The following is a 27,612-nucleotide window of genomic DNA, read 5'->3' as shown; positions in this document are numbered from 1 at the left end:
GCGGAGAGAGAGACCGGAGAGGACAGCTAACACGTAGCCACAGCTAGCTCACAGCTAGCTCATCCGCTAGCCCACCAGCTAGCCCACCAGCTAGCCCTTCAGCTAGCCTGTCCGCTAGCCTGCACGTCGTACGAGGCTGCAGCGGGAAGCTAACTAGAAGCTAACTAGAAGCTACCAGTGGAAGCTAACTAGAAGCTAAGTGGAAGCTACCTGGAAGCTAACTAGAAGCTAAGTGGAAGCTACCTGGAAGCTAACTAGAAGCTAAGTGGAAGCTACCTGGAAGCTAACTAGAAGCTAAGTGGAAGCTACCTAGAAGCTACCTAGAAGCTAAGTGGAAGCTACCTGGAAGCTACCTAGAAGCTACCTAGAAGCTACCTAGAAGCTACCTAGAAGCTAACTAGAAGCTAAGTGGAAGCTACCTAGAAGCTACCTGGAAGCTACCTGGAAGCTACCAGCGGGTCCCTGCGGAGGGAGCGGCCGCAGAGAGAGAGAGACTGGCCCAACAGAAGAGCCAGAGAGCAGCAGGGAGGAGGACCAGCTCCTGCAGCCGGGACAAGCTCACGTAAGTGACGTTAGCTTAGCTTAGCTTAGCTTAGCTTGGACAGGATAGACAGGTGAGACAGGAGAGACATGTGAGATATGAGAGACAGGTGAGATATGAGAGACATGTGAGACAGGGAGACAGGTGAGATATGAGAGACATGTGAGACAGGAGAGACATGTGAGACAGGGAGACAGGTGAGATATGAGAGACAGGTGAGACATGTGAGACATGAGAGACAGGTGAGATATGAGAGACATGTGAGACAGGTGAGACATGTGAGACATGTGAGACAGGTGAGACATGAGAGACAGGTGAGACATGCAGGTGTGGTTCAGTCAGCTGCAGATGGAAGTCAACAGTAAACCAGTTGTGATGCTGTTGTGTTACTGGTTCCAGCCCCAGCGATGGGACCAGTTATCTGCCCCCCTCCTATCAGCCTGCAGCAGCTGGACTGTGTTCTGTGTTCAGCCCAGATAAAGTGGCCTCTCAGTGACAGTGTCACAGCAACGTCATTACACAACCTGTAGTACCAGTGCCGTCTCTATTAAGTTGTCAAACTTGAAGCTTTTTTTTTTTTTTTACCCAGTTCATTCCAGTTGCCATGCAGAGCTGTCATTACTCCTTTACATCCACAGGGCATGGACGTCTGCTGTCCATTCACGAAGCAGTCCTGAACCACGCCACTCCAACTAAAGTATGACTCTTTAACCGAACACGTTCTGACTCTTTCCTTCTGTAGATAGAAAGCAAACGCCGCCATCGCGCCTCACACAGCCATGAGTATTGAGATACCGGTGGGGTTGACGGAGCTGCTGCAGGGCTACACTGTGGAGGTGCTGCGACAGAGGCCGTCAGACCTGGTGGACTTTGCAGTACAGTACTTCACCCGTTTGCGGGACACCAGAAGCCAGGATGGGGCCGGTGCCGGGGGCAAGACGGGGAAAGGAGTGATGTTTGATGGGGAGCCAATGCAAACAGAGTCCAACGGAGATGATGACGATGACGAAGATGATGATTCGGACTTTGAGCGTAAGTAGATGTTTCGTTGTTGTGATTGTCACCTGTTGTTGCGTTGACAGTTGTCTGCAATACGATAGAATGGAAGAGTGTGTGTTTGCTTGAGGGGACTGGAGAGTAAAAGAGAGAAAGTAAAGGTGAAGCTTGAGGCCGTGTCACTGATGTAGTCAGAATCTACCTCCTCTCCTCATGAGAGACTGATTCCTGAGAGTGTGTGAGGCCTGCCATACTTACAAATACTTGAACCACGAAAAGAGCCCTCATCTGCCACTCATCTAATTTAGGTCTCCTCCATTCTCATTATCCATCTTGCTGTTAGGATCTTAAATAGTACATTATTTCTGTTGATTATTCAAACCACAAAGTTTCAACGCCTTAAAAGATCTAGTTTCATTAAATATAGCTTTCCCTTCAAATCAATACAGAAACTGTGTAAATATAAAAATTACTGCATTGCAAACTCTCAAGTGAAAATGATGCCTTGACTAAACAGACCTTCATGAAAGCTTTTCACACTTGTCTTTACACTTCAGTTGAATTAAAACGGTCTTATGTTGCATTCCAACAAGCATTGGAATATAACAAGAGGCATAACATATGAGATATGGTTGCAAGGGATTGTTTAAATATATAATTCTTGACATTTTACAATGATTATCAGTCAACAGCATAGATTTACCGCTTTGCAACTTTAATATAAGTTGATACTTGTACCATTTGAAGTGATAGTATATGCTGTGAACGTTTTCATCCATATTGCCAAGAAACTGAAATAGGCCAACATGTGTGCCTACAACTTCAGCGTTAGAATTACATTAAGTAGATACACATGTTTTCATGATAAAATATGTATGTCTCTTCTTAGAAGCAATGTACACATTTAAATGAACTGTAAAACCTTTGCTCTGCAGTTCTAACTGTCAGGGTCCCACACAGTACTTCACCTTCAGCAAAAGTGATGCCATGTCTCTTTGGCATCACTCCCCTGTGTTTGCCAGACTGGCAGAAGATGTGAGCTGCTTCATAGCGCAGCTCTCCTCTGTGCTGCTGAGAGCAGCGTGGCCCAGATCACATCAGTGTGCTGTGGAGCCAGAGGCTGTTACCTTGTGAATGGGGGTTCTGTTTTCTCAATGAGTTCATCCATTGCAATGCATTGTTATGATCAGCCACGGTGATCTGTGAACCTATCGTAGGTCTAGGTTCTACAATTCACTGATGTGCAAGTAGCTAATGACAGAATTTTACAACACGTTAAGCCTTGGACTTACTTCCTTAATTCTGCGGACAGATGCCGACTTGTACCAGTCGCACAGATGCACATGCCGTTCCATTCACACTACAAATGAGGGTCAGTGTTGGTCAGGTCTTCCAAACATGCAGATGTCCCGATCCACACTACATTCCAGCTGGTAGATGTTATAATTTACCAGGAGTTCAACGCCATATTATATAAATGTGGGTAACGGTGGATCTTTGCACAGCCTCTCTCCAGAACAAGCATCCACTTTGTTACTATCTGCTCTTTGGGAAACCAGCTACTAGAAGTACATATGCCACAAATTATGAATTTGCCTTAAAGACTTATGTGTGTGGAAATCTAAATTCTTCCAAAGTATGATCTTGCATGTTTTCTCTCCTGCCAGTATCATGGACAGATACTCAAACACTTGTGGAGTGTAACATTTAGGTGCTGGGTGAAATACAAAAGGGATCCTTCAGACTTTTTTCCTGCTACCTGACAGGTAGTTTTTTAGTTTTGTTTAAACTTTAGTTGTAGTCTTAGTCTGTTGCATTTATATGTTAACCATATTTATTATGCCCCGTTGCCCAACCTTGGAGTTTGGCACAAGCTGGTTCAGGGTAAAAAAGGGGATTACAGTTTCTGTTTCTGAAACCGTTTGGCCGCTGTCTAACAGCTGTGACCTCAGCTGAGAGAGCAGTGTGTATGTGTGCACACATGCTGTGTCAGTGTGTGTCGTTGAGTGTACGTGTGTGTGTTGGCAAACAGATGTTATGACTTGATTTCACGCCCGTTCAAATTCCAGCCTGGTGACGCCATGAAGCAGTTCCTTCCTAGTACATTCTGATTAGCGATCAGTTGTTAAGCATTATCCACACATCATCCAAGGTGAATGAACAGGGAGCTGACATTGTTGTGCCTCAGGGAGAAGCTTTTGCCCGGATGCTGTGGGTCACACACATGACATCCATGACAGTAGATTATCTAGCCAGGCTTGTGTACACTGCCCCCAGGGGCCTTCATTTCTGATGGGAACAACACAGGCCTGTATAATGAAAGACGGCATGTGCTCTTGCCTGAATACTGTTGTAGCCCATAGGTATAAGATATAGTGCTGCTACTGTAGTTCAACAGCACATGCTCCAAAAGAGTTGGTCTCGTGAAAAAAACACCAAAATAGCTCTATGAACTCAGGATTGCCAAAGAGGGATGGGTATTCATAATTATTTCCACAGGTGACAAACATCCAATCTGATTGTATTAGACACAACCAGTGCAACACTGAACAAACTACAGACAATAAGTCAAAACATTGACAGTTTAAGGGCCACTAATGCTAGAATACAAAGGGTGTAACTCTATGCAAGCACATCACTAATCCAGTTGTATGGGGTGTTCTGGTGCTTTATAACTTTATAACTTAACACTTTATATAGTAAAGTATTATATTCACTATGTTGTGTCAGTGTTCTTGTGCCAGTATTGGAAAAATGGTCCAGGGCCTGACTTTGACACTCTTAGAGGTTTGAAAAGTAATTTTCTCACTTTTAGAGCGTGGCTCATGGAAACATAATGCTCCTTTTATCAGGCGGTGGGTGACCCACTAGAAGTAGGCCAATGACTCATTTTGAGTTTTGACCTCTTGATTGAGAAATATGCCCATTATGAAAAAATATTTGAGCTGAGATGGCATAGAGCAGCTCTCTGTATGGGAGAAGAAGTTTAATTGGACCCATAATTGGTAAGAAATTATTTGTTTAAAAAGTCTAAAGCTTCAAGGTGAAATGCCAGTTGTGTAAAATGGACTGTCTGTGTCTGATGTAAATTATTTGACACTTTTTGTTTTCTTTTATTAGGATTCTTACAGTTGCGATGATTCACCGGTGTGCTCTGTACCTTTCGTCTGCGCTGCAGGAAGATCACTGTGTAGGATTGTGTCTGCTAAACAACTAGAATGTAAAGGAGTTGGATAGCTGGTGATGTTCTCCAATGGACAGTACATTATACTCATGACTCAAAACATGACGTCCTATTAACAGTTTTTGTTTTCCTGACTCCTTCTGCCTTAATCCACAACAGGATCACTACACAGGCCTAAGCTGCTTAACAAAGGGAGATATTGTTTTGGATAGAAACTGTTATGCCTCCTTCATAACTTGTGATGTTTGGCTAAAGACTTTCAAGTAACCCTTTATGTGTTGATGCTGAGCTTCAGAAACGAAATTGTATGTCGACTGATTGAAATGAACCTTTAAATCAGAGCAGTACTTTGCTGTAAAGTTATAAAGTTGAGTTTGAGAATAAATGTAGTTGCACTTAAACGGAGTGCTCTAGATCCGGATCACCTGCTTACTTACCTTCTGAATCCGGGTGAGATGTGTGATCTTACCATTTTGCTCAGTAGTTACTGGAGTTACAAAGTGTAGTGGAAGATGAAAGATGCTACATGCTTTATGCAAAAAAAAAAAGTGAAACACAAAGGTCCCTCCCGTATACGTGCATGCTCTTTTTCTTACGAGTTGGCCTGTCTAGTTTCTGTCTGACAATGCGTGTTCACCAAGAGAAAGAGAAGGGAAAGAATGGATGCCACTGTGACTGAAATAAGTGGGGCTTTTTATTAAAAGATGTATAGAGGAACTGATAAGTCCCAGGGGTGATAATAGAAATGAATTAAATGTGTCTTTATATGAAAGAAAGCAGGGATAAAGCAGATGCTAGATGAAACAAATATTTAGAGGAGGAGAGCGACTAAGAGTCTTTAAAAGAAAAGAGCTCATGCTATCTCAACAGAATTTTACACCGCTTAGTAGCTAGATGACTCGTCACCCAACAGACTTCAGGCTTAGCTCTTATTCATCCTCGACTGTGCAGTTTTGACCACAGATGAATGGAAATTTCAGCTTACTTTATTTATCATCAAACTTTGGAAGATTTACCTCTAAAATGCTGCAAACTGTTGGGAAGAGTGTTGTTTGTTCTTCCTGAAAAGCACAAATTAGTATTTTCAAAATACTAGCTAAGTGTGTTATGTTTATTATTGGAGCATTGGTATTTTGAAAGCAGAAGTCTTTCGAAGACTCATAACATCAACAGAAGCCAGTAAAGTGTCAACTTTTCTACGCAGCAGCACGTTTTCACCAGGAAATTCACATTTTCCCAGATGGTTGGACTGCAGTAATGACACAAGGCCCATTGCTAGGGAACACAACCAAAGACTATACCTATAACCTTGCAAGTAGGCCTGATACATGGACACCTTTCTAAGCGGGATGTCTGGAAGTCCTGGAGAAGTTTTGAAATGTCTGAATTCTGTTGAAGGCCTCACATGATCTGAAATACACTACAGAATATGGGTTTACACCCTAAGTTCAGTTGAAGTGTAGCATTCTCTTCTGGTGAGGGATTGTGTTTGTCATCAGTTGTTTTCATTTATTTGACCTAAGCTAAAATTGTTCCCCACATACCCTCAGTCTGAACATCTGTGACCACCACATTGTGGTTGTGTGTGGCGCAGACAAATATGTTTCTTCCATGTTTGGTTGTTGTTCAGCCCTGGGGTTAATGTTACTCCAGGCATCATCACGTACGTTGGGGTGAAATTCAGCCTCTCTGACCTCTTTCTGTCTCCTCCTCCTCATTGTTGTGCCCTGACTTCCTCTCTTTGTCCCTCCCTTCCCCCCCTACTGTTCTGCCTTTCTCTCTTCTTCCCCTCATCCTTTCTCGTGCACCTTTTAGCTCTCCACTATAGTAATGATAAGTTTCTCACCAACACTACATTTTACGTGATAACATTTGAACACATAATAACGTTATAATTTACCTTCGTCGAATACTCATTTTCACTGACCAGCGCCTGGACGCATCATTGTTGAAAATGATAAATGCGGTCACTTGGTGTGTAGGTGTGTATATTTGTATAGGTGTGTGTGTGTGTGTGGCTGGTCTCAGTGCAGTGTTGTGCAACATGTGATCTGATTATCAGGCTGCAGTGTGTCCAGTGTGCTTTTAGCCCACAGCCAAAGCCACTGCAGACTAGCATCCCTGCAGAGAGCAGCCGGACGGGCTGACTGACAGCCTTAAGTGGAAAAGCCCTCAGACGGCTCACGCTACTCAGTCTGGCTTTCTGACATGTTTTAATACACTACCTGTCTGTCCTCCTGATTTGTCTTTTCAGGGCTTGGCTTTCTTTATCTCTGCCTTTACCTGTATGTCTCTTAACTGAATTGGTTCTCTGTCTTGCTGTGTGTGTGTGTGTGTGTGTGTGTGTGTGTGTGTGTGTGTGTGTGTGTGTGTGTGTGTGTGTGTGTGTGTGTGTGTGTGTGTGTGTGTGTGTGTGTGTGTGTGTGTGTGTGTGTGTGTGTGTGTGTGTGTTTTGTCTAGCCCTTACTTTTTTCCTCTATTTAACAAAGTACATGAATCATGATTATTCCTCTGAAAGCCAGTTTGCTAGTTTGCCTACCTTCATGCCAACCTGCCTGCTGTAGTCCTCCTTTGTCTTTCTTATCTTTTAGAGTCTCTCTCTTTGAATCTGTCTGTAGCCATATATCTCTACATCCCTGTGTACCTGTTTCTACACCTCCCTGTTTGTCCTCTTCTGTCTTTTTCTCTTGTATTTTCCTACATCTATATCTTACATTTCTGTCGTCAAAAATCATTGTATCCCATCCTGTGTTTATATTAGTTTATTAAAGTAAAGAGCATGTTTGAAAACCTTAACAGTGATGGAAAGAGAGATACTGTGTATTGTGCACTTAAGAAACTCGAGATTGAGCAAAACCACTTGACAGTGCAACATAGCAGTTTAGGAAATGCATTGGTCAATTCAAGTCACAAAAACACATTTTTAAATGTGTGCAAGTGAGGCATTGAAAGTCAAACCTGACTGGCCAGATGGTTTGTTACACAGAACCATCTGAGAAGTCATCATTGGAAACTGTTTGGAAAAGGGAGAGCACTTTAAAAAAAATATGTGGCAGGGGATTGAATGAACCATCTGTCACTCACACTCTTACCGAAGGGAGTGTAGAGAGTGAAAACCTCTTTTCTATGGAGAAAAGCCTTCAGTGCCATTCGTTGCTCTTAATTCAATGAAGAAATTATTTTCAGTTCTGATATAACTGGTACTATTGCAACATTTACACTTACCTCTTTAGGTGAAAACATTGTTGTTTTCAACAAGCAAAACTCTTCTGTGTGTCCTCTCGCACATGCCTAAATCCCACCGTGGCTGCCAGTAGTTCCTCACAGGATGCTACAGGCAGCTGTACTGGTACGTGCTCTGGCTTACTGTACACAAACACATTCCTTCAAGCCTTTGTGTGATCTAGAGATTCTTGCTTTGTGTTGTGACATTGCCCTGAATGGTAATTGAAAGTCTGTGTCATTCTGTAGCCGCCTCTATCTAATCTTCGTGTAAGGAGACGTGGCTGTGCACCCACTAGGACGTTTTTGTGGTTGACAAAAGGACATAAACAGAGCAGCGTATTTGTTTGTTTGTCATTAGGGATCCTATTACAATGCAATAAGGGAAAGCTGGTTTTCCTTTGCAAGAGAACAGGGAGACAAAACTGGAAGAAAGGAAACACATGAACACAAATTGAAATAGACAAAAAGTAACAGATAGAAGGACAGAACCCATCATGAGAAAGGAGAAAAGACAGATGAGGCAGTGGCAGAGCAGGCTGTGGTACAATCCGGCTTGCTCGCATTTACTGATTATTTGAACTTTGGTACTTCCTCATTCTCTGCCCTTAAGCTATCTTTAGTGGCACTGCAGAAACCGGAGGAAATGGAGGGGGTTGGCAGGCCTTTGGACAGTGGCAGTACATCCTCCTCTGCTGCTGCATTTTGAAGTTCACATGCCCTTTCTCTAACAAACACCGTCCCTCTAGATCATGATGTTGGCAGACCAGATGATTTGTTACACTTCTTTTCTCTCAGACTCAGACCTGCAAGATAAAACATTGCTAAAATGTGAGGAATCAGAGTGCAAATCATTTGAGAACCCTCTATTGTAAAGAAAATATGCTTCCAATGCGACATTCAGATGGAGTTTTATGACTCTGAGATTTATGACGGAAAAAAGAGTTTCTTATCAAAGCCTTGTACATGTTGGTGATGAAAGAGAAACACTCGATGAGCGTGGACCCAAACTGACCCCTGGTCCTCTCCATACAGAGATAGGGAGTGAAAGAACATGGCCATTACTGGGTGGGGGGGGATGAGGGTCATAAGAGGGTGCGTGAAGGGTCTCGGTGGAAAATGTTCTTTTAAAGTGGGCGGTTGGGTTTAATCTTGAAATCCAGTATTTAAAAATGGAATATCAGCTTTGTGGTAATTACCGAGTATAACTCACAATATAGACGTTTTGCAATTATAAAGGTATTGTATTTTGTTGCTTTTATGTTTACGGCATGAAGTGAGACACTTAGAGGAGATACTAGTTTAAAATAAATGATAATTCTACAATGATATTGTATCGAAAACTAAACCCTGGGCGGATATATATATATATACATACATTCATACATTCATTCATTCATTCATTCCCAGGAGAGAAGTGGGAGTACAGAGGGGAAGAAGAGAGAAGGGCATGGGATAGAAACAAAGTTATTGAGAGAGATGTAGTGAGAACAAAAAGGACAAGAAACACAACACAGAATATGACTGATGAGAAGGAGGATGAGCGGGGCTGAGAGTGGTCAAATTACAGGATGAGGATATGGGAATCAGTCCTCCAGCGGTCAGTGCTGTGTGGCTGGCTCCACATTTGGCTCTGAGGGATCTAACTGGGAATCTGAAAAGAGTTTAGAATCCTCAGTCCTTCCTGAGCAGCAAACGGATGCTTTTTCCTTTGATAACAATCTACCAGTTGAATATATTCAACACATATGTTTTTTTTTGTTTAAGGTTTCTTTGGTTAGTGTTTCACATATTCGCCTGAAGGTTAAGCCATAGTAGAAAAATGGAAACTGAGATGTTGTAATGTGGAGATGGTGGCCTCATTTATCAGGCTATGCTCATGATGAGAATGAAATGAATGGAACAATATACATGTTCATACAGCTTACAAATTGGCAAATTTAGAATAATCTGTTGCAGGCAATGTAAATATAGTCAGTGATTGGATTCAAACATCAGTCAGCCATATCCTGTTCTATCAAGCCACAAGATCTTTTTAAATGAAACGATGGTTGGTTACTCAACGTTGTGTCGATAGTAGATACAGTTACCACCCACACTTCTTGTTTGTCAGCATTTCCCCAGTAGACATGTGAGATAAGAGAATTGACCGAGGTGCTGGCACTAGTCGGTTACCTAGCATTCCTTTTTTTCAGAATCATTTTCTACCCTACACTTGCACAAGAAGAGCCTGGCAAAAAGGTCACAGTGACACGCTCAATTTGTCATCTATGGTGAGGTAAAGACACATCAGACATCACACTCTCGTCCTGTTTCCTCTGAACCTACCTTGTCTTTCTCTCTGACCTCTCTGTTAGTCTCAATGCACAGGCCCAATCTCATTAGACAAGATGACTTGGAGAGTGAGAGGGGTTTATAAAACCGGTTTAGCAGAACCGTCTTTGGCACGGTAGAAGAAAGAGAGGATTAACGAGGGGAAGAAGTGTAGAGAAAGAAGAAAAACATGAATGAGAAGGGATTGAATGAGAGAGTAACTAGTGGGTGAGAGCCAACATTAAATACCAGCCAAATGCAGTTCATTTTTGACTGGGGGTTTGTCTACCCTTACAGACACCTTGGCAAACGGGATATCGCCTAGATGTTGTTGAGCAGTATTCCAAAAAAAATGCTTGTCTTGTTATCTGTGAAAAGTGGCTGTTGATTCCTGAAGTATTTTGTAACCCACCTGTTTGCTTCAAAGAGTGAAAGACAGATATGCAGACGGAGAGGTGAGAGACGGGCCTCAGGTTGACAGCTTGGTTGGAGATGTTTTCATACCTTCAGGCACTGAGAATTAAACAGACAGCCAGTCACCTCAGCCAACCGGGGTTATCCGTGTCCCCGAAGCATACTCGTAGCAAAGCCTGCATTGGATTTCTGTGTGAACAGGAATGTGATTGATAAATTCCAATTTAGCACTTTATTGCTTTCTAGAAACCAGACTGGGTACCAGTATAGGTCAGGAGGGAGAGAGAGATCGCATGAAGGTGACATGTGGCACGTGACAATAAACTATATAAAAGATTGTCAGAACCGTGTACATTTGGCCCATTTCCCCACCAAATGTTATTAAGATTTGTAACTAAGTTTCTGAGATATTTCTTTATAATATACAAAGACAAACATGAAACCATTATTGAAAACATAACCTCCTAGTAGAGGGGAATCTTTATTTAATGTTGTATAGTGTGTGCTGTGATTGTGTTCTACATAAACCAGCCATTGAAAAGGCTAAAAAAACCTACCTTTTAAAGACAGATTCATTTGGGGGTCATTTTAATACTGCATAGATTGTCGGATAAACATCAACAAGGTCCTAAACTGGGACGGCCATGGTCACCATAGAAACCACTTGCCTTGGAAGTGCTCTCAGCCGTCCGCTGCTGGAAGTGACGGTGAAGGGCAGTGGCCTCGCTTTATCATGATTCAGATAAAGAGCGGTGGGAGGTTACCAGTAGTTTACAGCCCTCCCCTCTTTTACAGCTATCTTTAGCAGTATATTTGCATTCATTTTAAATGACAGATTTTCATATTACTGTCTTTGAATTGCAGTTCTGATAATGAGTGTTTGTGTAACCCTCTATTATTTATCTGCTTAAAGGGCAGATGCACTGTTTAGTCAGTGAGAATTAAGTTTTCATTGAGAGGGAGAGAGTGATGATAAAAGAAGAGAGGGAGAGCATAAGTTGCAACTTTTTTTTTGTCTGTGCAATTTAGGTTGTATATTTATAGTTGTATATTGAATAAACCGCCTTTCCTCTTGTGCTAGCCTGCATGACTTGAAACCTTATTACGTGACACAGTACATACACACCAGTGTTATGGTGGCAGTAATGGTCAGATTTAAAGTAAGCATACAAGTGTACATTCTTAGTTTCCATGGCACAGCTAGCAGTATTCACAAGGTCCAAGTGAAATGGTTTTGCATTTAATGAGCTAACTCTAAACATAGGCTTGAGAATGTGGAGGTTTGGAGTTCTTTTGTGACTGTAAATGGTCACGTATTGGGAGAGCAGATTGGCCATGTTTACGTTACACCCCAGTGGTTTGATGAGAGCATGTTGCACTCTCCTACCCGCGGGCTGGCCACTAATGTCATTCTGCAGTTTGATATTTTACCACCACACACCTTCTGGAGGCCAGATATGTTTCTGTGCTTGTGTGTTAATGCCATTCGGTTTCTAGCTCACACATTTGTAAACATTTTCACCCTCGGAACCAGTATGAATGAATTGAGCATCATCTTCCTTGGGATATGAAATCCTATTGCTGTGCTTGTCATGTCGAGACTTGACACTTGAGACCAGATGTTGCCTGAGTTGTTGTAATTATTAATGTCTTTCAGCTTGTTTTTACTACAAACAAGGAAGTGCCCCATTCCAGGCTACTGGGATAATACTGCTACATGTAATGTCTCCAGGGCCTCATCTCCCCCAAATAATTACAGGCCCATCCCTTGAGGGTTCTCCTTGTAGCAAAAGAGGCAATACGTTGAAATGAAAGAAGGCTCCTGGGTTGGAGAATATAAGATAAGATAATCCTTTATTAGTCCCGCAGCGGGGAAATTTGCAAAAAATGATCAATTATTTGTTGTGTCTGAGACTGCCAATGTTGCAGAATACCTGCAGCAGCTCGGATCATAACCTCAGAGCCAGATAAGGTCAGAAAAAGGATTCCTTTCCCCCACATTCTGCAACGTCACATTCTACTGGTGAGGGGTAACATTCCTCAAGTCCTGCAGGTTTATAGTCACACAGGCCGTCACTGATAACAGAGTGGACTTTGTGGACAGAACCTAAAGGGAACACCGTCAAGGGTGCATGCTATACATATATGCATATATACTGTAATGTAATGTATACACAGTAATGCTTTCACAGATTTAAGATACTTTCAGTTAATAGCCTTCATATTTAGAATGTGAGTTTTATTGCATATTCTTCCGCAGTGGTGCAAGTTCACAGTACACTGTGCACAGCTTTGATGTAAGCAATAATGAGTTATGACCAGTGCCTGCTAGTTCTCCTCACAAATGTGTCGCTTCCAGGAATTTGTATTGAGGATGGTTGGGGAGGGAGGGGTGTCAGTGAGAGAATGAAACTGTTTACTGCTCCCCCCGGAAAAATCAACCTATAGACAATCTACAGTCCTCTGCGTTGGGGTTTCCTATCATTTTCCTCCTCATTTACACAAGTCATAATAACACATGGTAATGATTGTAAATTATTTCATATGCTGTTTGATTTTTACGTTATAGATATTGCATTTGAACAAATGTACATTTTGGACGTGCATCAAACGTGAACGTAAAGCTTAAAATTCTGTAGACTTAAAATAGTCTAACGAGGAGACAGTAAGAGCTGCCGTCATCAGTGAACTCTGACCTTACTTGGTTTACTCTCAGAGCAGCGTGTCCTGTAGTAAAGTGGAACAGGCAGGTCCGGAATTATCGGGGTAAGTACCCGCTAGTGAATTAGGTTGACATTAAAGGCTGTGTAGTCTTGCATCCATGCAGCATAGCTTGTCTCTATGTCCTGTCTTGTTTGATGTTACCAGTCATTGAAAAGTATCACCCTTGTGGTATTTGTAAAATTGTCACTTCTGCTTCTTTCACTGCAACTACTGGTGGCCTATGTTACTTAATGCTTATAGTATAGTATTAACACCATCAGATTCATGGGGGGATTTCCACAGATACTAAATAAGCACTTCATCATGATGCTCTCAGATACTTTGAAAAAGCCTCTGCTAAATGGCCTCTGCATGTGTGGACTGCCATTACTGCTGCTACCAAAGCATAAAATGGTTGCTGCTAGACTTCCATAGTGTGAACTGTACAGTCTGTACAGTTCAGTTTGAGCACTGCAATAACTCATGTTAACACCTTAAACAGATTGTTAATCGCAAAGAGCGTAATCGAGATCTGTTTAGCAAAGCTGACTTATCTATCTATTGAGTTACTCATTCTATGTATACGGCCTAGTCAGATTGTTTTGTGTGTTGGGTAACCAAGTACTAAGTGGTGTGTTAAAGCTAGGGTTGGTAATCTCCACACAGAAAATCCATTATATTTGCTGAGATTCTCTTCACATCTCTACAGCAATCAATAAATGAAATGCTTAAACAAAAAAAAGAAACAAATATGGTACTTGTAGCTGTTGCAGAACTTTCATAAGCCTATCACATCACCACAGTCTAACTCAAACTGCTAGCTTAACAGCTGTGCGTTCTAACAATAGCCATGTTCATTGTTAATGTTAATAAGGATCATTTCAGATGAGTGGCTTTGCAGAGAGGCCTGAAGGTACGGACTGGCAGTGTTGCAGACTTGGCAACTGCTAACTACTTTCATTGGATAAGAGTTGGCAACAATTGGGTTTTTTTGGATTAAAATGTAATTTAAAATCTATCTCGTACTAGTTTCTTTAATAAATGTATGGCACTATGGACACAAGCTGTAAATTGATCACTTGATAATAAACACCAGAAATACTGATTGAGTTTTCTTCCCTTTGTGTAAAAATCCTTTAAGCTACTTTACTATCCTCTTTATAATAAAGATCCATAAAGTGATATTTTCAACATACTAAAGACTCACTGTTATGTACCAGGGTTGCAAGTGCTACAGACTCCACTGAGAATCACCAACAGTAAAGATGTCACAGCTCGCTGTAATGGTTATCTTACCTGACAAAACGATGCAGTTTAAATACAGACCGTGAGCAGCCACTTTCAAAGCCTGTGCTTGTGACATGTTGGATCATTTGCCGTGGTTGCACTCGATATATCAATGCAACGATTTTTATCCGATCATGCCTTGATGCATGAACTCCCCTACACTCCAAGAGTGAGGTCTGATCAGCCAGACCACCTGCTGAAGGCTATGGATTGTGTATTTTCTCTACCTTTTATACCTTTCACCCCTTCCAGAGAGAAAGACGTTTTTTAAGTGTGTTCAGCTTTCAGTACTTTTGTACCAGGCAGGTTGTATTGAAGTGTCAAACACATATGCGGACTTAGCTGAGTGCCGATCTGGCTAATCTGATCACAATAGGTGTGTGCAAAAGACGAGTGTAACCACGGCTATAGATGGTGGTAAATATAGGAGAGGATATCGGGTCAAGTCGGGCTTAAAGGGGTTAAGCGACGTCAGCAAACTTGTTGATGCTGGGAAAGGGTTAACACCAGTGCAGCTATCAGCAGGACAGGCCTACTTCCTTTTAAGGACTTAAGTCTTCTGGAGAGTGCTACAGAAGGGGAGAGGGAGAGGAAAGAGAGGGGGAGATACTGGGAAAGGGAGAGAGTTAGATACAAGGCGAGGGGAGGGAGAGAGATAGAACAGCAGATTTTTGTGGGAGGGAAAAGGACTGAGTTAGATAATGTGAAAGGTAAAGAGAGAGAGAGAGAAGGGAATTGCATGGTGGGAAACAGGGACAGAAACAGTGCAGAGCGTGAGAATTATTGATTAAGCTTGATGACATAGAAAAGAGGAGGGTATAGGCTGTGAGAAATGAGCAGAGTAACTGTTTACTTGGCATGGATGAAGAGACAGAATGAGACGGGCTCAACCAGAGAACAGAAAGATGCACAATGGCTGCACAAACAAGAGAAGGAGAGGAAAGGCACAAATGAAGAGGGAAAAGAAAGGAAGCTGCTGCAAGAGCAACGCGTAGAGAAGGTGTAAGAGAAAATAAGAAAAGCATTGTTTGACAGGAGAATGCAGCATGATAGAAAAAAAGTGTCAGCGTGATGTTTTTATTTTTTAATTTGGGTATATGTGAAGTACAGATATCCCCAGTGTTGGTGATATCTTGTAACCTCATATCTCTGTTTGTGTGCAACTTCTGTGTAATAAATTCAACAAGCGCTCACAATCATAAATCACAGAGCTGAGAAACTGTAGATTGGCAGAGGGAGTTTGCCAGTTTCACTCATACGTCTGTTCTCCTCATGTTTATGCTCCATATATCATGCTTTGCTTCTGCCTACAGGTTTCTGTCCCAGCCAGGGAGTGAGAGATCTCCACTCCTATTAATTTAAGTGATAATACAGGAGAGGAAGTGTAAGGTATAAACTAATAACATGTTTATCTGCACCTGACACTACCAGTTCATCCTGTTAGCTGTCTATAAAACAGCAATGGTTGTCAGTACAGGAGAGCTACCGTCCTTTACAATCAAAGGAGTTTGTAGTTGTCAAAGTTACACCCCTGAGTCCTTGTCTCAAGGCCAGGCTGTCCACGGGATTCTGCCCAAAGACGCAAGGTTCATTTACCCGGTCACTACAACACCTGTCAGTGCTCCCTGCTTTCCTCTGGGATTCTTCTTCATTTTTGCTTTGGTGCTCCTGAATCATTGTTAATTTAAATCTGTCAAATATCCCAGCAGCCCTGACTAATGATTTATGGGGGTCTTCTTGTTCTACAGCTCTCCAGCTAGCAAAACAACCCAGTTGTAAACCTTCTGTGTTTTAAAAAAATGAGACTTTGTTAATGTGGGCAAAGAACAGCTGATGCAGAGCGGTCCACTTTACAACATTTGATATAAAGTTTCCAACCAAATCCTCGGTATAGCCTCAGTGCTTGGAGGAGCTGAACTGTACTTGGTGCCTCGCTCTAAGCCGTCTCAAAGGTAGCTGCCATAATGTTCCCTGCTTGTTTTACGACTTGTGCTGGTAGGAAAAATGTCACAAGCTCTCTGTAACCAATATTTGACCGCCCCCTACTTAACAACGTAGTGTTTCGTAACAATCTCCTCCAATGATGTGTCGTCACGTTTCCCAGCTGACTCTCATATGAGAAAAACAGCCTCGGGCATGAACAGCCAGTACTGATGACCTGCATCAACTCCCTGTGACTATAATAAAAGAGAATTCCACCGCAAAACATGATCCTTTTGGTGTTATCAATAATACATTTTAAACATTCAGTGTCTGGAGTGTGTTCTCAATCCATTTGGAAAGGCTCCAATTTGCTGGAGGCAATAATTGACATAATAATTAGTATAATTTGACTATGGTATGACGCACAGCAGCCGGCAGACATGCCACGTCAGCAGACCTGATACCTGCATTACACTGCAAATTATACCTACAATCACACAGACGTTTTCAGCAGGTTTATAATATACTGTCTGACTATGTGAAAATCAGAAAAAGTTGAGTCACATGCAATGCAATATCGAACAGCAACTTTTAGCTCTGCTCTTGAGATGGTTTCTGCTAAATGTATTCACCTGTGGTGGGCTGCCACACCTCAATTGTCATTCGAAAAGAGGATTTGTTAAGAAAAATGTGTCACTATCAGTTAAATAGTTTAATAGTTATTGGAATACTAATTAGTGCGATATTGCCTATGCCCAAATTCAGTTGTAGAATTACATGTGACATCTGTTCTGGGCAGACGTCTCCTTTTAAAGAAAGTAATAATTGATAGTGGAGGTATTGTGTATTTGTGTACTTCCTGTGCTGTCTTTGTCTCTGCTTTTTATAATCCGTCTCTCTACAAAGTTAGCCGCCTGCATGTGTAATTGTGTGCAAATTTATGTAACTAATGTGGTGTGGACATTATGTGATTAGATTTCCACATAAGCCTGATATTGTAGTGAAAGCTGTGGAGCCTGGGGCTGGTCCTGCTTAGGTCAGCACTTCAGCAGGCATTGACATACAGAGACAGATTACATATATCCTCTCTGTGGAGGAGGACAAGCAGAAAGGATTTATGTTTGTTCCTTTCTGCTTGGGGGAGATGAAACAGGGCAGAAGGAAAAAGAGATTTTCTGGAAAGATGAAGGATGTATTGATAACAGATCATGATGATAGTTCAGGTATTGGTCAGTTTGATGGCAATCATTAAAGGTTCTCTAGAGCATTGATATAGCATCAAACAACTATTTGCAATGTAAAGATCAGGCGGAAACCTCCTAAAAGTGAAACCAGTGCAGCAGTATTGTGTCCCATTTAGAATAACATGGATGATAAAGCAGGAGCATGCTTTAAGGTGTGTGTGGGGGGTGTGGGGGTTGTTGTCCATGTTGTTGTCTTACAACTTCAACTCTTCACAGTTTAGTTTCCCAATTTATAAAAGTTAAAGAGTAACTGCAAACTATAAATAATATGTTTCTACTGTCATGAAAGGCACCATTGCTGGTGTTAATATTGATATTTCCTTCTACATTTATCAAATTCGGCATTTAATGGTTGAAAATGTTATATATGATGTTAGATATTCACTCAAGAGATGGAAGCTCTAGGTTTTGTGCTGGCTTGGACAACAGGATGTATTTGTTTTCTCAATTATGGTCTGAGTGGTTGCCCACTTTTTTGCATCTTTAAAAATAATGCAGTGTATGGACCTTAGTGCAAACAACAATAATAATCTTATTTATAATGTTTATTTCACAGTCAGCCACAGTTTAATGTACTAGAAGAAACACTGCCCCAGAATCCTCTCCTCTGTATGAACAAGCTGCACGTGTGCACTGTGAAGCCATGCTTGTGGAGAGAGTTCTGTGTGGGTGTGCAGTAGAAGACTGGAGCTCAGCTACTTTATTAAGTCTGCTATAAAACCTGCCAAGTGTCTTCCACCTCCTGCCAGCACGTCTTTGAGGTTACACATGTATCCTGTACTGTGTGTTGGTGGTTGACTCGGTGTGTGTGCGTGTGCGTGTGCATGTGCGTGTGTGTGTGTGCCAGCAGAGGCTGACAGTGACGTCTGAAGCTGCTAGCTCTGTTGGAGAGGCAACACCTGAGGGAAGCTCCCTGCTCCATGTATGACCCTGCTGTTATCAACCAGGCCTTGAGAGGAGAGAGGAAAAGTGATGGAGCGACAGAGTGGGAGGATACAAGAGGAGAAACAGATGGGGAGGGCTGTTTTGGGGGAAATAGGGGTATAGATGGAGGAATGGAGGACCTTCAATAGTCATTAAGTCATTAAAATGTTGCTAATGACATGCCAAAATACAAGTATTTTTAATAAAAAACTGAAAAAATATGTCTAACTTTCTTGGCAGCAGGCCAAAAACTCACAAAGTATACATTTTGTTGAATACTATTAAATGGAGACATTCAAAGCTTTGTATTTGTAAAATTCTAACATGCTAACATGTACTTGTTCAACACTATTCCAAAGGTAAACATTTTTATTACATTTTGCTATAAATCATAATTAGGCTGCCCGGACAAACTGAAAAAAGTCTATTTTAACAGGTATAACATTAAGAATTGTTATAAACTCTTTGCAGATTGTGCTTAATAGTCTTGCACAACCCTTTTTACATTTCTATATAAGTCGTCACCGTGGCCTTGATTGTCTGAGAATTCACAAGAGATGAAAGAACAATAAATGAGAGCTTGTCAGCCGTCCCCTCGTCCTCGAAATGGACACAAATTGGCCATTTAGGTGAAAGAAATGTCACTGTGCCTCCACTGCTCACTGGCTTGTGTACTATGATATTTGCAGTCTAATATCGTTCTCACAAGAGCATCCATGGGTTTGTGTATTGAAGAATTAATAAGTTAAATAGCTTAATCTTTTCTATTTAATGCCACAAATGCAAAGTCGGGCACCATCCAAGTGTACAAGACTCAAAAACCAGGCGACAGCTCACCCATCCCCAAACATGATCCAACCCTGTCACTGTTTTATTCTGTTGAATAGATTAAAGGCTCCAAATGGTGGTTGACTCTCTGCCAAAGTGGCCTTTTTAAAAGCCAAACATTATCCTGCGTTTCTCTGTTTCTATTCAAGGAAGCAGAGTGCTAAGAGGGAAGCCGGGAGGTGTGAGCAGCAACAGGTGGACGGACAAATAACAGACCTGTCCAAACGTCGCTCACATTGCCTATTTTACTTTAACTCACCCACTTGAAAGCCAGCCGTTGCTTCCGCACTTTAGGTTATGGTTCATTTAATCCTTACTAAATGTGACGCCGGATCTCTCTGTCATGTCCCCCCCCTCTGTCTCATCCATCTTACCAGTCTAACCACTCTGTAGCCATTTTGTTAAAGCAAAATGTAAGATATTTAAATTGAAAGTGTCTGAGTCCGAGTGGCCACATTCAGGCTTTGGTCTCCCCTCCAGCTAACTGGCTGAAGTATTGACAGGCTGATCAGACCGACACTCACACTGAGAATGTCTGGAAGAGAAATCAATGGAAAACACCAGGCAGGGACGGATGAATTGTTCTTTTTTCTAATTCACTTATTTACTCGGGGAGGGGCTTGATCTCTCTCTCTCTCTTTGTGTTTGCTTCTCTTCTTTTTTTTCTGAATTACCAGTGTTCCCATGCTATAGGCCTCCTATTACCCTGTGTCTGATGGTTTATCTGCTTCTTTACACATAACACTGGTTTTTCTTTCTGTGCCCCCTTCTGGTCCGTCTTATATTCTCTTCCCCCTCCGTTTCTCCCTCCCTCCTTTTCTCTCCATCTGTTAATGCTGTTCTGGCAGTGAGTGGGTGTACAGATAGAAAGAGAGAGGGGGGGGGGGGTGGATATGCCACTTGTTACAAGCTGGGTAGAGGAGAGGGGGCTGGATGGCGGCCGAGAAGGGGGGGTGAAGGGGGTAGCGTTGTTATGGCGATGAGATCTTCTTTGTGTTAGGTTTCTAAGGCAACTTCAGGCATACACTTGATACAGCCACCATCACTACCCCCCCAGTCACATGACCGAAGGGAGAGCGCTTCACACACACACACACACACACACACACACACACACACACACACACACACACACACACACGTTTTTATTATGTCCACCTGCTCTTGACAGACAGAAGTGCATTTTATTGTGTCTGATGCAGACAAATCATGATTCATTTTCAGTTCGGCTTCAACACTGGGACTGAACACATGCTGATCAAGCTAGTTTGTTTCTGCATTTGGTTTAAAACGGCCTCTTAAAAACAACTTGCACAAGGAAAACAACTCACTGAGGATTATCCAATGTCGTTGACTTATATTTATTTAGACACAAACATGGGGTTAATGAGTTCAGATGATTACTAATAGTTTAATATGTGCTCATGTAGAGTACCTGAGCTACAACCTGTTTGGTAACCTACCTCGAGTCTAAACGGGGAACATTTTAGAGCCAAAGTAACCACTGAATACTGCGACTGCAATGTAGTGTACCAAACAATATAAAGAGGATTAACTACGGCCTATTACATCCCTATTTTACACCACACAACAAATCAGTGCCCCCTGCTTTGTTTGGGTCTATGTGTAGATCTTACATTTTTGTGTGTGTTTGCATTTTTGTTGGTCTCTGTGCTTGTTTGCTGCGGCACCTGCAGCGATCTGACCCTGTTCATGAGTTTGACGTGGATCATAGCAAATCCTTTTAAGCAGTTTGGAATGTCTCCTCCTGGTAGGTGGTCATGTTGCATATTACTGAGTTTTAGAGGGAAGGGGGATTGTGTTGAAGGAAACCAAAAAGTGGAATTAGGAGAGGGTAAACGAATGAAATGATCATTCAGAGAAATCATGATAACACCTGTGGAAACCTCTTCAAAGAACCCAGGTGGTGGTGCATGTTTAATGCCACTTATCACACATTGTGTGAACTCTAGGTCCTGCTAACCTTTTTTAAAAGATATGTAAGGGATTCATATATTTTTATATAATATCATTGATGTGTGACTAATCAATTTTCTGCTTTAGAGAGTTAATACATCACACTGAACAGCATGCCGCTTTTCCTCCAGCCCCTGTTTTCTTTAAGAGATGACAGGCAATGAGTGGAGAATGCGATACGGACTGACATTCAACAAATGTCCCCACCCAGACGCTAAAGCAGAGACCTTGGAGTTCATGGTCGGTCCTTAACCCCTACACCGCCACAGGCCATTATTTCTCCACAATTCCGAATGCCCAGTCCTCTGGTTCTGTGTTCTGTGTCATTGCTAACTCCACTGTTTGCATTGTAGTGCGTGCACTTATGGCTTTAAAATTTAAAGCGAGGATGCAACTCCCAAGAGTAGAAGCAGAAACTGAATGGATACATTATTGTCATGGGAGGAGGTGGGTGAAATATCCACAGGAAAAGCAGAATGGAAAAAAAATCATCAATGTTCATGTGAAAGAATATATATATCTATATATATATCTATATATATATAGATATATATATATTGTGAATGTTCAGCAGTGAAAGAGGAAGAGAGGTTAAGTCAGAATGAGAGTCATGGGGAGGAATAAGGACCAGGCAGTAGTTAGCTGATGACTAATGGGTGGAAGGTTCAGTGATGTCAAAGGATGTTACTGTATATTTTTTATTAAAAATGACTCATTAATTTTCCAATGTAAATTTAGATCACATCTTTATTTATCTGTGTTTTTGTTTCTTCTGAAGTCAAACCAAGCCAAACGCAAAACATTTAGAGTGGTTGAAACAAGTCTGGCTCTTCTTTCTTTTCTCATTTATGTCCATACGCTGCTTTCTCTTATGTGTGCCAGGGACAGGGAGGTCAAAGGTCAGGTTCAGGTCCATAGCTATGATCTGGTAGTGGAGGCGCTAGCTCAATCTCATTTGTCTTGCCATGAAAACATGTAAATATATTGTTATTTATCAGACAGAATAGTCTGCTGTTTAATATTTTGCCACCACACAGCATGGTGTGGATGGCATGAGTACTAGATAACACATGGGAGGAAAGCTGGATAAAATGTGCTGATTTGATTGCTATTTGGGATTATTATGGCCGAAATGATTGTCACGATTATTTAGATACATATTTAGATCATGATTATTTATCACAATTATCCATTTGCTTTAACATCCATGGTGTGCTATATTCCTGCTGATGTACACATCTTTGCATTTAATAAGACTAGTCCTTCCTTATGTACAGATCATCTCTCGTCTACATAGCACTTGATCATCAAGCCAAACTCGTGGTTGGTTTAATATGCGATCAATCCCTAGACTCTGTTCCATCTTCATTCAAAGACGTATATTAGTCTATAAAATAAGAGCAGATATGTTTCTATCATTGCTGCTCTAGTCACTGCTTTACTATTGGCGTTCATTCAAATTGCCATTACATATTGTTTACATACTTGTATTAGTAAAGAATACTAAAAAGCAGCCAACCAGGACCGTCCAGTATGAGGCTTGCAGTGTGAACAGTGTTTTTGGCTCAACCTTCCAGAACATGGGGTTCTGTCATTTGGAGGTTGACTTTCATGTTGGTCATAAACTGATTTGACTATATTGGGGGAAAAAAGATCAGGCAGAGTCTCCGTTTGTATTGGTCATCTTTACCAATCCCTCCCAACCATCTTCAAAGGGCCGATCTATGTCCTGAGGTTAAGGAGATAAAGTAAGAAACCAGACTCGGATGCAAAAGAGAAGACGTAGGCAGGGAGAGGAGTCATGAAACTTTGGGAGCAATGCGGGGGAGGAAGGTCTGTTCCTTTGAGACAACTGAGGGGGCGAACTATACAATAAAGGACAGAGAGGGGAGGGGGGGCTAGAGAGACTGAGAATAGTGTTGAAGTCATTAGAGTGTGTTACTACTACTTGTGTATAGCATTAGGGTTGAGACGATTGACATGTTAATGGACAGAAGAAGCTGTGATCTTCTTCATGCACGCGGATGGAGAATTCAGTTTAGATGTGCGTTGTTCCCTGGTGGCTTGTGATGTGAAGCTGTTATTGGGAAAAGAACAGTAACCTTGTGGTTAGAATAGGCAGAGGCCTCTCTGGTTGCACTGCCAGGGTGTGGGCTATACTCTGCCAGTCCTTGGACGAGGTTAAAGTAAAAGCAAAAGATAAAGGGAGAAAGAGACTCAAAGAATTGACTCAGTTGCCACTCGTTTCCCACTCCATTTTGGCTTTGGCTGGTAGTTTTGTCTGCCAGTCGTGTTGGCAGCAACCAAACGTGGTTTTGGAGACTTCTTTGGATCCTTAAAAATCAATTGAGTTGTTAACATTGAAGGTCTATAAGTTCTGCCCTGAGACTTGGCTAACAGATGCATAGCTCTGTGGTGCTGATGAATGGACTCAAAGACAGTATCTACAAAGATGGCAGAGCCTTTTTGATTAGAGACAGTCACGGTAACTAAAGAAACATGTAATCAGTGTACTTTTTGTAATACTAGCCAACTATCAACTATATTTTTACCTCATCAATTCTTTATTTTAATTTTTATGAACTTTTTTGATATCATTTTTCTTGGGTGTTCATTTGATTCCTCTATTTTATAATGTGCCCGTTGTCTAAACATGTTAACTTATAATGTGCTCACTCACTCACGCAGTAGAACAAGTTTGTTATGTCATAATCTCTACGCACAGAAAAGGAAGTCTTTGCCCTGATATCCGCTTGCTACACCACAACAATATATAGAAACATAACCGCTAACAGCAAATTGAGAGTGAAAGAGAAAACACAGGCAGAGGGCAGGGTCCCTGCAGAAACCGACACGATAGTTTACACATGCTTACAAATAGACAATTGCAGAAATCAATTTGAATGCATTTTTTCTGTGTGTAATTATGTACAACCAGTAAGTAAGTCCTTTAAAAGAACAGTAATAAAAATCTCCTTGCAGATGATGCAAATGTCATTGCAGCTGTAGTCGAGACCATCCCGCTGCTTGATGTGTGTTGAGTGATACAAAGTGCGATCTCCACGGAGAGGAGAGTGTTAAACTCCCCAGGTGACCAGGGGAAAGTGGTGTGTATGTGTGAGTTACCCCCAAGGTTCCCGTCTTCACAGTCTAGATCTAATGGGCTCTGACAGGATGGTAATAAGATAGCAATGGACACCCAGTGTGTGTGTGTGTGTCTGTGTGTGTGTGTAAGTGTGAGCTATGATCATGCTGGCTAGTAACAGCCCACCGTTAGAAAGCATGTGTTTAGCACCCTGACCTAACTCTTTGTGCGTACATTAACCCCGTTACACACGGGATACTGTTATCGACACACCCCAGCGCTGCCTCAGGGATACATAGACACAGAATGCAGATGAACACCGCAAACACACATACTGTACAAACACACTTCCATGAGTTTATTGTTTATTAATGTTTCATCCTTATGCACACAGCTCTCTCTCTCTCTCTCTCTCTCTCTCTCTCTCTCTCTCTCTCTCTCTCTCTCTCTTGACTTGCCACTCTATTATCCCTGATGCATATTCATATCCAGCATGTCCTTCCAGGCTGCTCTACTCTGATGAATACTGTCTTGTGTCAAGTGCACAGCACTGAAATCGTGACCAGAAATTAAACTTGATTATAGCTGCTGTTTAGACATTCTCAGGAAGCATCCTCTGCTTTGAACAGGATGTTTTCTCCTGTTTGTTTTGATGTTATAAACATTGGTTAAACACAGGTTATACATCATTTCCTGGTTAAATGTTACATGGATGTTTTATTACAGAATGAGAGCTCAACCTTTTAAAAGAAACCAAATGTTGATAAATGGTTTCTGACATTAAAGCTATTGTAATATATTTGAATTAAGATTAAATATATCTATAATGTGTGCTTTTACATACCTACCGGCCTCCGTATTTTACTAGCAAACTACCCTTGTTAATCACACAATATGGGGAAGACTCACCTCGCCCCAGGATCTTCCAACCCCTGCCCAAGTGGCAGATGTCCTGGCCTGTTCTCATCTGGCTCAGTTGGCCAAATTCTGAAAAAATAAAGTGGGTCTGCTGCCACATGGGGCCAAAACCAGCGAAGGTCTTAGCCTGGATAAGAAAATGGATGAAAGGAACTAGACTTTTTAACAGCATGTGACTGGTTCCACACTAACTTAAAGAATACAAATGTTTATACCAAGAAACATTTATTTGCATCGGGTAGGTTTATTTTATTTTTTAACCTTTAGTACTTACACATAGGTGTTATTGTTAGGAGCAGATTTAGGTTAGGCTGTTAATCACCTTATTATCCTGATCCCTGTATGGAATGGATTCTACATATTTCCATAGACCATTACTTAACAGGATGACACATTTAGGCTGTATGCTATTCTTCTCCGGCTAATATCATATTTGGATGTCACATCAGCGTATGAGCTCCTCTGGCTTCATGTAAGAGGCACTTGGCGTTCTCCTGGGTGAACTTCACAGGATTAGTATCTCAAATAACATCTGAGTGCTTTGTGAATAAACATTTATTGGCACAATGTTTGTGTTTTGAAGCTAAACCATGTGAATTGCTGGTCTTTGGTCAGGAAGACATTTACATTTTTCAATTACTGGGTCCGACCTAGAAAGAAATACAGCAGGGCAAATCTATATTAGTAATACTTAGATCTACGGGGGGGTCAGAGATTGGGGTCAGCTACTAAACAGCTTCCTGCTTAAGGTAGCACTTACAGGCCAGGTACCTGCTGGCGTGCGTCCTTGAATGATGAGTTATGAAGCAGATTGACGTCCGGGTGGCTCAGGAACGTTAACAGCATCTGTGCATCCACACATGTGCACTGCAACAGCTTGAGGATAGCTACTCTGGAACAGACAAGTTCGCCTGTCAAGTCTAAACATAACCAAACCGTGAATCTCTTTGTCCATTTGTAATAAACACAGACACTAGGATGAGATAACACTGGCAGAAAAGCACAAGATTTAGCACATCATTATTTTGGAAAATAAATGTTTACGTTTCAGACAGACTAATTAATGATATTTAATTGGAGCTGTTAGGGCGTGGTGTAACAGAGGCACAGTGTAACAGATACTCCCATTACCCTTTCCTCCTTTCTTTCTCCTAATACATTAGTTATTATAAATATTTCACTTTCATACACATAACCAAGAGGGCTTTTATTAAGTTATTTTTTAATCTGGCTTCAGGCATCATTGTGTGGTTATTGGTGCTGAGTTTGATCATGTTTTGTTTATTAGTTGGATCATGTTTTGTTTTATTAGTTGGATCATGTTTTTGAAAAACATGATGCTGCCCTTTGTTAGAGGTAAAGTGTGTCACGCTGCAGGCTGCAGACACTGCTCACTGCAGCATTCATGTGTGTAAGGAAAACGATGCACTTTATGAAAATACTCTTTACTTTTTTCTTTCTCAGTTTCTCTCTCTTCGTTCATGTTTCTCAGCTGGTCATTACGCTCTGTCGCTGTCTGTTTTTACTTCACACCTGCCTGCATCTTTTTGTGTGTCCTACGTTTTTGTATCTCTTCACCTCTTGTTGTGTTTATCTGTTTGACGGTCTGTATCTTTCTTTCTACCATGCTGGCTGTCACTCTGACTCACTGTCGGCCTTTTTGTTCCTTTTTTTCCTTTAAAAAACCCCAACTTATTTCGCTACAATTATTGTTATGAACACCGTCTGTTCAGAGCAGATAATAGTAATGAGGCTTTCAAAGCAATCACAAAATCGTATTAAATGTCATTATGTGAAAAACAAAGATGTTAATTCAGCTCTCTCTCTCTCTCTCTCTCTCTCCATAGCTCCACCACCCAGCAGATTCAACAGGAGAGTGTCAGGTAAGGACTGTGATGTCTGTGTGTGCCTGCATTCTCACCAGCATGTCTGTGTGTATGCATATGTTTGACGTCATGTCCCCTGACTGTAATCCACACCAGGGACGACACTGCATCACTGCCGAAGAGGCTCAGTGTTTGCGTTATTGTGCGTGTCATGCATGTCGAGGCCG

The 27,612-nt window shown here is 41.6% G+C and overlaps 1 protein-coding gene across 1 annotated transcript in view; it reads left to right on the top strand.

Annotated features, from left to right (window-relative positions):
• Nucleotides 1-27,612, top strand: part of prkar2aa (protein kinase, cAMP-dependent, regulatory, type II, alpha A) — a 38,362-nt gene continuing 10,750 nt past the window's right edge. The window contains exons 1-3 of the mRNA XM_054608424.1: nucleotides 1-562; nucleotides 1,284-1,573; nucleotides 27,407-27,442. Of these exons, the coding sequence (XP_054464399.1) occupies nucleotides 1,321-1,573; nucleotides 27,407-27,442 (289 nt within the window). The 5' untranslated portion in view covers nucleotides 1-562; nucleotides 1,284-1,320. The remainder of the gene's footprint in view (nucleotides 563-1,283; nucleotides 1,574-27,406; nucleotides 27,443-27,612) is intronic.

Source organism: Anoplopoma fimbria, chromosome 12 (genome assembly GCF_027596085.1).
Source record: "Anoplopoma fimbria isolate UVic2021 breed Golden Eagle Sablefish chromosome 12, Afim_UVic_2022, whole genome shotgun sequence".
NCBI lineage: Eukaryota > Metazoa > Chordata > Actinopteri > Perciformes > Anoplopomatidae > Anoplopoma > Anoplopoma fimbria.
This window is presented reverse-complemented; position numbering and strand designations above follow the sequence as displayed.